Source organism: Pleurodeles waltl, chromosome 5, assembly GCF_031143425.1.
Source record: "Pleurodeles waltl isolate 20211129_DDA chromosome 5, aPleWal1.hap1.20221129, whole genome shotgun sequence".
Taxonomy (NCBI): domain Eukaryota; kingdom Metazoa; phylum Chordata; class Amphibia; order Caudata; family Salamandridae; genus Pleurodeles; species Pleurodeles waltl.
Genome location: NC_090444.1, coordinates 1,253,903,804 through 1,253,916,575, shown reverse-complemented (window position 1 = coordinate 1,253,916,575; position 12,772 = coordinate 1,253,903,804). Strand labels below are relative to the sequence as shown.

Below are 12,772 nucleotides of genomic sequence, written 5' to 3'. Positions count from 1 at the left end.
CAGTGTCTAAGCCAAATCTTAGACATTGTAAGTGAAGGGTAGCCAGAAGAGTATATGGTCTGGGAGTTTGTCAAACACGAACTCCACAGTTCTGCAATGGCTACACTGAAATCTGGGAAGTTTGGTATCAAATTTCTCAGCACAATAAGTACACACTGATGCCATTGTGGAATATATTGTAAAATGCACCCAGAGGGCATCTTAGAGATGCCCCCCTGAATACCAGTCCAACTCCTAGTGCTAGGCTGACCAGTTTCTGCCAGCCTGCCACAACCAGACGAGTTTCTGGCCACATGGGGAGAGTGCCTGTGTCACTCTGTGGCCAAGTCTCTACTGGGTGTAGGTGCTTCTCACCTCCCCCTGCAGGAACTGTAACAACTGACGGTGAGCCACAGGGCATCCCAGCTGGTGGAGATGCCTGCCCCTCCGGCCACTGCCCCCACTTTTGGTGGCAAGGCGAGAGGAGATAATTAGAAAAACAAGGAAGAGTCACCCACCACTCAGGGAGGAGGCACAAAGAGAGTGTAGCCACCCTCCAGGACAGTAGCCATTGGCTACTGCCCCCCCAGACCTAAACACACCCCTAAATTTAGTATTTAGGGGCACCCCAGAATCCAGGAAATCAGATTCCTGCAACCTGAACCAAGAAGGACTGCTGACCTGAAAGCCCCGCAGAGATGATGGAGACGACAACTGCTTTGGTCCCAGCCCTACCGGCCTGTCTCCTGGCTCAAAAAACTGCAACAGCGACGCATCCATCGGACTAGCGACCTCTGACACCTCAGAGGACTGCCCTGAACTAAGGACCAAGAAACTCCCGTGAGCAGCAGCTCTACTCAACAACAGCAACAATATTGCAACTTTTCTGCCAACTTCTAAGGACTTCACTCTTCCCGACGGAAGCGTGAGACTTCACCCTCTGAACCCGACACCTCTGGCTCGAGATCCAGAGAACCAACACCACAGGGAGGACTCCCAGGGACTGCGACCCCGTGAGTAGCCCGAGACGACCCCTGGACCCTCACAGCGACGCATGCAGAGAGAATCCAGAGGCTTCCCCTGACCGCGACTGCCTGTAACAAGGAACCCGACGCCTGGACCAAAGCCCTGCACCAGCAGCCCCCCGGACCAGAAGGAACCAAACCTCAGTGCAGGAGTGTCCCCCAGGCCACCCTCTGCCTAGCCCAGTCGGTGGCTGGCCCAAGAAGCCCCCCTGTGGCCTGCCTGCACCGCTAGAGTGATCCCCGGGTCCCTCCATTGACTCCAATACAAAACCCGACACCTGCTTTGCACACTCCACCCGCCCGCCCCTGTGCCGCTGAGGGTATGTTTTGTATGCCTACTTGTGTCCCCCATAGTGCTCTACAAAACCCCCTGGTGTGCCCTCCGAGGACGTGGGTACTTACCTGCTGGCAGACTGGAACCGGAGCACCCCTGTTCTCCATAGGCGCCTAGGTGTTTTGTGCACCTCTTTGACCTCTGCGCCTGACCGGCTCTGAGCTGCTGGTGTGGTAACTTTGGGGTTGCCTTGAACCCCCAACGGTGGGCTGCCTATGCCCAGGAACTGAGACTTGTAGGTGCTTTACTTACCTGACAAACTAACCATTACTTACCTCCTCCAGGAACTGTTTATTTTTGCACTGTGTCCACTTTTAAAATAGCTTATTGCCATTTTTGGCTAAACTGTATATGTTATTGCTCTAATTTAAAGTTCCTAACTTACCTGTGTGGAGTACCTTGAATTTTATGTATTTGCTTCAAATCTTGAACTTGTGGTTCTAAAAATAAATTATGAAAATATATTTTTCTAAATAAAAACTATTGGCCTAGAGTTAAGTCTTTGAGTGTGTGTTCCTCATTTATTGCCTGTGTGTGTACAACAAATGCTTAACACTACCCTCTGATAAGCCTACTGCTCGACCACAGTGCCAGGAAAGAGAGCATTAGAATTATCTAATTTTGCCACTATCTTACCTCTAAGGGGAACTTAGACTCTGTTCACACTCTTACTTTGAGTTAGTATATACAGAGCCAATTTCCTACACCTTCCAAAAGACCAGCGACGCATCCAGCGGGCCCAGCGACCTCTGCTACTCCAGAGGACTGCCCTGCACCCAAAAGGACCAAGAACTCCAGAGGACAAGAAAATCTACAACCAAGGACTCCTACCTCACTCCGGATGTGCGAATCTTGGCCCTTGTGCACCCGACACCCACAGTCCATGTCCAGGTGGTCCATCCAGCAGGAGAGGGTCCCCAGGCGATTGCTAGCAAGTCCCCCTGCCTGGCTTGACCCCTCCATGACGACGCCTGCAGAGGGAATCCCGAGGACCCCCCGACAGCAAAGCTCCAGATGAAGATATCTGATGCCTAAGATCACACTGCATCCCCCTGGCCTTGGAGAAACCGACCCAGGTGCATCAATGTCCAGCAGGCAGCCCTCCTCCCTCCTCACCAGTGTGCCCGAGACACCCCCCCGGACCTCATCTGCAGCCTCAGAGTGACCCCCGGGGTTCACGGATAGACCAGCATTGGAAACCCGACATCCTGTTTGCACCCGGCCGCTTTTGTGACCCCCCCCCCCAAACCAGGTCTCCCCACGAGCCGCGTGTACCTCCTGTCTCCAGCCCACGTTATTTTTGCTTAACTTTGACATCTGCACCCGACCGCACCCCTGTTGCTGGTGGTGGGTATTTGGGGTTCACTTGAACCCCAACCGTTGTACTTCATAAACCCCGGAGACTGAGACTGTAAGTGTTGTACTTACCAGTGAAACGATCTAACATTTCTCCCCAACTCCCCCCTCCCCCCCACCGGACTGTTTCTGAAATTTGTACTGTACATTTTTTAAACGGATCATTGCCAACAAGTCAAAAACTGTATTACTTACCTATTTCAAACAAAGTACTGTTAATACCTGTGTGAAATATTAAACTTTTGAAGTACTTACCTGCAACTTGAATCTTGTGGTTCTAAAAATAAATTAAGGAAAGATATTTTTGATATATAAAAAACATTGCTCTGGAGTTCAGTCATTGAGTGTGTGCTGCTTCTATTGTATGTACATTGAAAGCTTTGCACTTTCCTCTAATAAGCCTAACTGTTCGACCGCACTACCACAAAAGAGAGCATTAGTATTATCTACTTTAGCTTCTTTTAAGCCTGTGGGGAACCCCTGGACTCTGTGCACACTATATCTCATTTTGATATAGTATATACAAAGCCAGCTTCCTACACCAGGTTTCCTGTGCACAGTATGAGTCCCCTCCCCAATCATCCCCACTCCTGGGGACCCCATTATCTTTATCCTGGATCCCACCCCGGAGATCTTGTTGGGTCAAGTCTTTACCTTCCTATTTTACCGGTGCATTTTTTTTGCCACTCCACTGGATAAGGGAATCCAAAAGATAGGCCACGTTTGAGGATGGTCTCTTCTGCCAGCCTAGCACCCCGGTCTGTGAATATTGCATGTCTTTTTGGCCAATATGTGGCCACTGTACAAGTGCTACCCATAGTGTTGGAGAAGGCCCAAGCCATACTCAACCAAGCCATTTCTGACTGGCGAGATGCAGCAAAGTTCACTATCCGATGTGGGCTCGACGCGACTGCCTCACTAGACAGAGCGAATACGGCTTAAGTAACACCTCATTGCTATGTCTGGTTGAGAACCACTGGCTTTTCGGGAGATGACCAGGCTTCGCTCATGGACATGCCCTTTGGTGGCTAGTGCTTCTTTGGTTGAGCAGGCACACTCAGCGCTAGAGTGCCAATTACCTCAGTGCTACCTTCAGAACTTTGGGACTATCCATATTTTCCCACCAACGCCAGTCTGCCTCGTTTGTCTCCTGTGGCTTTGCCACCCAGCTACATAGACCAAAAGGCTTTTCAGCCTTTCTATGGCCTCAGATGCAATTTGTACAGATAGCAATCACCAGCCAGAAGTCCAGCCATTCCACTGCTGCGGTGGCAGTCACCAAACACAAACACAAGCCTTTTTTTTAAAATTTATTTTTTTACCCTCATACCAGCACAGGCACCCAGTGAGAAGCAGACTTCGCCATCACATGCCCCTTGGCAGTTCATTACATTGGACAAGTGTGTTATCCAAAGCTTCCATAGGGGCTACTCCATTCCCTTTCTGGAAACCCCCCTCCCCCACTCATGCTTCCTTCTCAGTAGTTGTTCGTTTGATCAAAGACACCATTGAGAGGGTGCCGGCCTCATAAATAGGTTGTGACCCACTACTTTCCTGTGCTCTAAATGGGCGGTGGTGTCCTATTCTAGATTTGTGCCTTCTCAACATGTTAAGAAGTTAGATATTCACATTGGGTCAGATTCTGTCTGCCTTTTTCCCGGAGACTAGATGGTAGAGCTGGACTTTCAGGATGCCCATTTCCACATCGCCTTCCTGCCTGCCCATGGGCGTTCCCTGTGTTTCAAGGTGCTCCGCGTTGTCCCTACCAGCTTCCCTCAGATGTTCACGATTGTGATGGTTGTAGCACATCTTCGGGGGTTTAGTGTTCCAGTTTTTACCTTACCGCGACGATTGGCTGTTGAAGGTGGGCTTGCCCCCAAACATTAGTCTCCCAACTCCAGACTAAGAACCTCTTGCATTCTTTCCTTGGTTCTCTGTCAATGTGCTGACGTTACACCTGGCTCTCTTTCAGACCCTTCCCTTCATTGGAGCTGTTCTGGACACCATGCAGTTTCTGGCCTATTGTCCTGAACAGCAAGTCCTGGATATTCAGGCAATGATACTGATGTTTCAGCCTCTATCCTGGATTTCTGAGAAACTGAATTTTTGGTTGTTGGGACTCAAGGCCTCCTGCATCCACATTCCAGATGGCTAATGCAGGCTCTTCCATGGGACCTGAATTCTCAGTGGGCACATCAGGGGATCTCTCCAAGATATTCTGGATCTAGGAGGGAACTTCAAGAGCCCTGCAGAGGTGGCGGATGAACCCTAACTGGGTCAGTGGCAGACTCCTCTCCCTTCCCCACACAGAGCTGACGTTAGTGACAGACGCATCACTCCTGGGCTGGTGTTACCACCTCGGAGGATTTGGAGATGAGAGGACTCTGTTCTCTGGTGGAATCTCAGCTCTATGGTAACCTGTTGGAGCTGCAGGTGATCTGACTTGCATTAAAACTTTATTTCATAAGATTGATGGAAGGCTACTTCAGGTGTTCAATGACAACACCACCGCCGTGTAGTACCCCCACAAACAGGATAGGGTGAGCTCAACGGGGCTTGCATCTCTGGAGCTGGCTGGATGATCAAGGCTTTTCTGTGGCTGGTGGTACAACATCTGGAGGACTCTGAATGGTAGAGCGGACAAACTTAGCTGTCAGTGCACAGTGAATTGTCAGTGGCATCTACAATCGAAGATGGTGCAAGGTTTTTTCCGGGATGGGGGGGAATCTGGGTTCGATCTGTTTGCCACCACTGAGAACATGCAATGCTGGCATTTCAGTGTTCTGGTGTTTCAAAGGCGGCTCTTGCTCAGAGGCTTTCTTCATCTTGAGTAGAGCTCAGGCCTTTTTAAAAGCCTTTCTGCAGATACCACTCCTACCCAGTGCTCTTAGAAATATTAGAATCAACCAGACCCAAGTCATTCTTGTCGCTCCTCATTCGGCATGGAGAGTTTATTTTTTTTTCTCATGGTGCTAAGTATGAGCGTCAGTCCTTCATCATGCTGCGGCCCGGGAAGATGTTCTTTCGGGCAGGGTCTTGCACCTGAACCTGTGCACCTTCTGCATTCATGCATGGAAATTGAGTGATGGCAGTTGATGTTTTTTGCCAACCTTAGAATTACCTCCAGTCATCAGACTGGATCCAGAGAATGTTCTTGAGCAGTACTCCAGCGCTGTTAGGTGGTGTTGACCGACTTCATGTCTGTTGTCACCGATGACGAAGTGGAGCCGATCAATGCCACCTAAAAACCTGCAGGGGTACTGCTCAAGAAAATTCTATTTATCCGGTCCAGTGCCTGGGGTAACACTTCTGCCTGGACGGTCAGGCCCATTGTTACGGGCACTTTTCCTGTTCAGTCTTGTGGTGCTTTTTTGGTTTATTCTGTTTGCATGTTTGCAGACCCACCTCCCGGGAGGTAATGCTTGGGTATCTATTCTCAGGTAAGGAATCTGTGACTAGAAGTGTGTATCAGATGAAAAAGTCACTTACCTTTGATAGCACCTCATCTGGTAGAGATTTTAACTAGCTGCAGATTTCTTACCAATCCTCCCCACTCTACCAAATGATTTCATAATAGGGCCACCCTTTTTGGGCCATAGTGATGAACATCAGTTCATCAGCAGTTTTCGTGGCTCTGTGCTTCTGTTGTGCAAAAGTTCTGAAAATAAACTGATGTCTGTGCACTGGTGTGGTGCATATATAGGCACCACACACATCACAGCTGGCTAAGACGATGACGCAGAGCTGAACAGCACCACCTACAGGTGCGCAGTGTTACTGTTGAAGAGTTTCAGATCCAGTCTAAGGCCTAGGGGATAATTCTCAAGCAAGGAAACTGGGGTCAGATTCTCTACCAGAAAAGGTGTTACCAAAGGTAAGTAATGTGCTCTTCCTACATTATCCCTATACCCCTATGCACCAGGACTGACTTCTACATACTGTTAGTCAGTTTTAGTGCAGGAAGTCAACCTCCTCCTGGCAAAAAGGTGCCATTGAATTGATGGTGGACCTAGAAATGATGGATATTTCCTTGTGCAAAAGGAGTGAGAGTGGAGCTTTTGGCCTATTCTGGATCTCTTACCATTGAATACCTTTTCAAGAAAAGACAAGTTCAGAATGCTCTCTGGCACATATTATCTTTGTGATGAATTGTTGAACTGGGTAGTCTTATAACATGGCTGATTGTTTTGACTATTCACAATACATTAGTCGCCAGGGTGACTGATGAACCCTTGGTTGCTGGTACACAGCAGATAAAAAAAATAAAAAAGATTCCCCTTCCTAATGTGGCTGATTTCCTTAAAAAAAAGAAATGACTTCCCTTCTTACATATGAAGGGCATATCCTATATCTGATCTTGGTTTTTGGAATAAAAAGCAGGTAGCTTTATACTTTGGTTGACATGAAAGTATGAAATGGTCTTTGGCAGAAATTGTGGGTTTGTCCTCATTACTCTGTCATAATGTATCTGCAACTATTTTAGTCCAGACCTAGTGATTACTGTAGGAGGTTGCCTCTGTTTATGGTGTACACCTATGGTCTGGCACCCTACACTGAGTCCAGGCAACCCTTAGTGATAGTGCTGTCTAGGTGTAGCTGTTGTGAGCAGCTAAAGCTTTTCTAGGGGGAGTGTAAAGCACTTGCAATACCACAGTAGTCAGTCAGTAACAAGAAAGAACCACACTAGGTGTTGCAAAAATAAAGGTTTCTTTATTACAACACTAAAGTTACTCTAACCTTGGTATATCTCTCCTGGTCGCTAGGGGGGAGGTGGGAGGCACCCTGGTATTTAGCTTTTGGGGGTCCTAGTTCCTATAGCTCCCCTCTATTGATTCCACTTCCTTGGGTGGAGGACTGCCTTTCGCATTCCACTTTTTTAGTATATGGTCCCCTTCCCCCAGCCCTCAGTTTACTATTGCTTTTACCAAAGCCTATTGCTTTCTATGCTGTTTCCTGATTGCTAATGGGTATATAATAGTGTTTAAATACCTCCAGTTGGGGTATTACCTATACAGTATTTTAGTGTTTGTGTTACCATAATAAAGTACCTTTATTTTTGTAACACTGTGTGGTTCCTTCATGTGTGTAAGTCCTGTGTGGCTATAGTGGTATTGATAAGCTTTGCAAGTCTCCTAGATAAGTCTTGGCTGATCATCCACAGCTACTTCTAGAGAGCCCTGGCTTCCTGGACACTGTCTGCACTTCACTAATAGGGGATATCTGGACCTGGTATAAGGTGATAACAACGTAGGTGCTCACCACACACCAAGCGAGCTTCCTACATCAGGTGTCCCATAGGCTAACACATGGCTGGGTGTCCCATAGGCTAACACATGGCAGCCAGACCCCGGAAGGCTGCACAGGCTTAACTGGGGCATCCTCTAAGGAACCTCCAGGATACAGGGGATCATGCAACTAGCCCTGGAATCTGTGTAGTTGCATGATTCCAACATGTTTGTTACCAAACATGCCTAGATTCGGGGACCCCATTATGGAATTGGACCACTCATTAACCAGTTTCTACTACATACATTAAGCTGGCTTCCCCACACTGACAAAGCCCAGAGAATGGCATATGGGGCTTGTAAGGGTAACGTGCTCATGCAGGAGTACCCTCATATTTTGGGACATGTCCCATATTTTGGGACATGCAACCTTTAGGCTGAGGGCATACCAGAGGGGTGACTTATAGTGCTTAAGTGCACTGACCGCAGTATGAGGCCTTAAATCGGTGGTGAAAGGGTGCATGCACCATTCCACGCAGGCTGCAATGGCATGCTTGCAGATAGTTTACATGGGCTCCCATTGGTAGTACAATATATGCTGCTGCCCATGGGTGTCCCCTGGTGTTCTAGTGCCCTGGGTACCTAAGTACCAAATGCTAGGAACTTACATGGGTGCACCAGTATGCTAATTGTGAGGTGTAAAGTTTACCAGCAATCAAATTTAGAGGAGAGCGCACTGTCGCTGGGGTCCTGGTTAGCAGGATCCCTGTGTGCTACAGTCTGAACACACTGACACCAGGCAAAACGTGGGGGGTAACTAAGTCAGAAAGAGGCTTCTTTCCCAAATTTACCATTCTTGTAGTGGTGTCACTTTAGCAAAGGTCATTGCCTTGCGTTCAGGTTATGTAGTATTGGACCTGGTGCTGGGAAATAGTTAAAGGTACTAATTTGTGAAGGCAGACTCTCTTAAGCTATGCTGCATTAGTAATGCATTGTTTTGTGCTAGAAGAATAAATAATGAAGAGATGGTGGCAAAAAGATATTGATAAAATGTCTGGGGAATTACACTCATTGTTGAAGTTTTTTTTTTACCAGCAAATCACTTATTTCATATCTTATTTGCTTAGGTTGTTGAAGTATTCAAAGACATATTTGGTCAAGATTCCAGTGTGTACATGGGGACAAGATATTTTCACACTACTATTTATAAAGTTCAGGTGAGTGAAGTGACTTTTATCTAAAATTTAGTAGTTTATCACATCACTTCTACTGATTTACACTAATGCTTTAAATTTAATTTCAGATTGGTTATTCCATTCTTTCACGTGGAGCCTATGTCCCACCCCCATCGTGTGAACATCTTGCCCTCCTTCACCGTTCTTTGCAGCCACTCGAATCCATCATGAAGTGTGTTCAGATGAGCTCAATGGTAATATTGGCAGGTCCTTCATCTGTTGGCAAGACAAGCCTTGTTCATCTTTTGGCACAGCTAACCGGCCATAGGTTGAAGGTTATGGCAATGAACAGTGCTATGGATACTACGGAACTCTTGGGAGGATTTGAGCAGGTACAATGCACCCTCCGGTTGAAAATGTGGTTTTATTTATGTATGCAACTGATATGTTTTAATGTAACAACATCCACTGTAAAAGTGACACTAGCACTCGTTTAGCTGTGCCATCTAATATAATAAAATAATATGCATCTCATATGGAAGGAAGGGGCAAGTGGTAGTGCAGCAGCGAAGAATGCCGGAAAAGCAGTTGACAGAGTAAATTTCCACACATGAGTCAAATAGCACATGTTCAAAGACCCTTATGTAATATATGTTAGGGACTGTAGTAAGTAATAGAATGGAATCATAAGTCTGAATGGAGAAGTAATCTGATAGAGACTTCTAGTTCCAGATTCCTTACCTTATAATTTCCCTCAATCTTATAATCTGGAGATTTATCTTCCAACAGTACCCTTGTGCGCAGTCAGGTGGTCCCGGTCGACCCCACATCCATTGTTGGCGTTGTGGTCTCCGTATTGACGTCACAGCCATATAGAGGCACTACCCCGGTGTGCTGTCATTTCCTTTCTTTTTACGCCAGCCTATGTGCAGATCTGGAGAAGACTAACCTCAGTTGCTTTTTGACTGACTTTTTGATCCTTTTGTGGAAGTTTTTGACTTTCTTGGTGCATAGAGAAAGGAAGGTCACAACGCTGCTCGCAGAGCCATACCCACTCGTCCTCATCCAAGTCCTCTGGACACTTGGGTCGCAGGAAGAAGTCGAAGAACAAACGTTCTTTGACTTCGTCCTATCACTGGGACGATGTGATGTAGGAGGAGCGCCATCCTTATAGGCTTCTGTCCAGGGAGCCTGCTTCAACCTGCTTCTGGGTCTGCTCCGTGCATCCTTGAGTTTCCGGGAGCCGGATCCACCCCTTCCCAACCCAGGGAGTTTTATGATGGCATGTGCCTCATATTTGGGAAGTCTAAACCTCCTGTGATGCCCTCAGGCCCAGAAGGTCAGTGAGGGCCCCCTCCGGTTCTGCAGTGGCAGCTTTGGCTCTGGAGGCCACCCCAGGATCCTTTACCGGATCCAAGCCAAAGCCGGTCATGCCATTGCAACCTTCCCCGGCGCTGGTACTGAAGTCTTTGCTCCCAATGTCGGTTGGGCCTGCGATCAATGTTGACCCCTTACTCATGTCCGACCCGGAGCTGGAACAACGTCGCCAGCCATCGATTCCCACTTAGGGGAATCTCATTCCTCAGGTTGGATCCTGAACCTTATGACTGTGGGTACAGTTACAGTGAGAGTATGGAGGGGTTGCTTGACCCTTTGGAATACCAGCTAAATGACCATGATGTAGACTGGGCTCAGGAGGTGGGTGAAGCCAGTCATCTTGACACCTCCCCTGATTCTAGCATGCTTTCTCCCCCTACTGTGGCTATGGAAGAGAGCCTCCTACTCAGTGGTGGTGCGAAGAGTGGCTGGGCGTCAAGCTGCCTTCCATGGCGTTCAGCACTAACCTCCTGACTGAGGTGCTTCAGCCCAGGGCTTCCATATCTGAACCCATTTTGACCTTCAATGTCAACCTCACTGATGTCCTGCTGGGGACGTGGTCTAAACCCAGCACAGAAACTCCTGTCAGAAGGTCAATCGCCCGCCGCCATAGGCCTGCACCTAATGACCATAAATTCATGTCCCAAAAACCTACGCCAGAGAGTCTATTTATCCGAGCCTCTTCCTCTTCTGATGCGTTCCCTTTTGCACCCTGACAGGGAATCAAAAAGACTGCTCCAACTCCAAGAAAATGTTCTCTTTCTCCAGTCTGGACTGGGAACAATGCTCCCATAACTTAAGCGATACGGTTGCACAGGTGCTGCGACAGGCCCCAGAGGAGGCCTGGGCCATTCTCTCCCAAGCTGTTGCTGACAGGAGTGCATGATAAGTTGTGGGATGGATTCGACTGACTTAATAGGCAGATTGGTTGCATTGACGGTGGCCTTGAAGCGTCACGCTTGTTTGAGGACATCTGGTTTTCGGGGACTGTCCAGCATTTGCCTATGGACATGCCCTTTGATAGCACCCGTCTCTTCGGAGACAGAGAGGACTCAGCGCTCAAGTGCTTTAAGGAGTCCTGGGCTACAGCTCAGTCCCTTGGCCTCACAGCTGCTCTTCGCGTCCCTAAGTCTGCTTTTCGCTTCTTTTGTGGCTGCGGAAGGAGCGTCCAACCACTTCAATTCCCCTTCAGCCCAACTGTACTATGCATGCTTACCAGCCTGTGTGTGGCCGCAAACGTGGGATCCAGTGTCCATGTGGATCATGGAGATAGCTGTCCGCCCAGTCCACCCCTCCCAACCCCCCACAGACCACTTGGCAACACGATTTGTCATCTTCTGCCCCAGTAGGTCGTTGTTGCTAATTCTGCTACTTTCTGGTTCCCAAAAAGGACATGTGTAGGAGGGTACCCTCTTTCTTTGCATGGTTGCCTCCATTTTCTGCCTGTTGTCAGTGTGTTTGACTGTGTTCAGTGGGATCCTGCTAACCAGGATCCCAGTGATAATGCTCTCTCCCTTCAAATGTGGTTACTTGAACCACTTACACCCCACATTTGGTGTACTGGTACCCCCACGTAAGTCCATAGTATATGTTATTTAGGTACCTAGGGCATTGTGGTACCAGGGTATTCCCATGGGCTGCAGCATGTATTATCCACCCATGGGGAGCCCATACAAAGTGTACCCCTTTTCACTACAGGTCACTGTTAGTCACCTTTGTGGCAGGCTCTCCTAGCCCATAGGGCAGGGTGCAGGTACCTGTGTGTGAGGGCACCCGTGCACTAGCTGAGGTACCCCCACGAGCGCCGGTCCCGTTTTCCTGGACATAGTGATTTCAGAGATCCCATTTTATGCATGTACTGGACATATGGTAGCTCTGAACCTAGGTATGTTAGATATCAAGCATGTCGGAAGCATACCCCAAACACTGTTGCCAGTATTGGAAGTATGATTCCATGCGCTCTGAGGGCTCCTTAGAGGACTCCCAGCATTGCTCCTTTCAGACTTTTTGGGGTTTCCTGGGCAGCCCTAGCTGCTGCCACCCACCAGATGGGTTTCTGCCCTACTGCTGCTTGAACAGCTCAAGTCCTAGAAGGCAGAAAAGGATTTCCTTTGGGAAATGCCCTGGCCCTTAGTAAATAGGTGTTACTTGGCTTTGGAGGGGTAGCCTCCCCAAGCCACTGGTATGCTTTGAAGGGCACATTTGGTGTCCTCTGTGCACAAACTAGTCTACACCGGTTAGGGGACCCCTAGTCCTTGCCCTGGTGTGAAACTGGACAATGAAAAGGGTAGTGACCATTCC

At 48.3% G+C, this 12,772-nt stretch overlaps 1 protein-coding gene across 1 annotated transcript in view; it reads left to right on the top strand.

The window, feature by feature from the left end:
- MDN1 (midasin AAA ATPase 1) overlaps positions 1 to 12,772 on the top strand; it is a 1,740,009-nt gene that overhangs the window by 900,114 nt on the left and 827,123 nt on the right. Inside the window, exons 41-42 of the mRNA XM_069235499.1 lie at positions 9,047 to 9,136; positions 9,223 to 9,486. Of these exons, the coding sequence (XP_069091600.1) occupies positions 9,047 to 9,136; positions 9,223 to 9,486 (354 nt within the window). The remainder of the gene's footprint in view (positions 1 to 9,046; positions 9,137 to 9,222; positions 9,487 to 12,772) is intronic.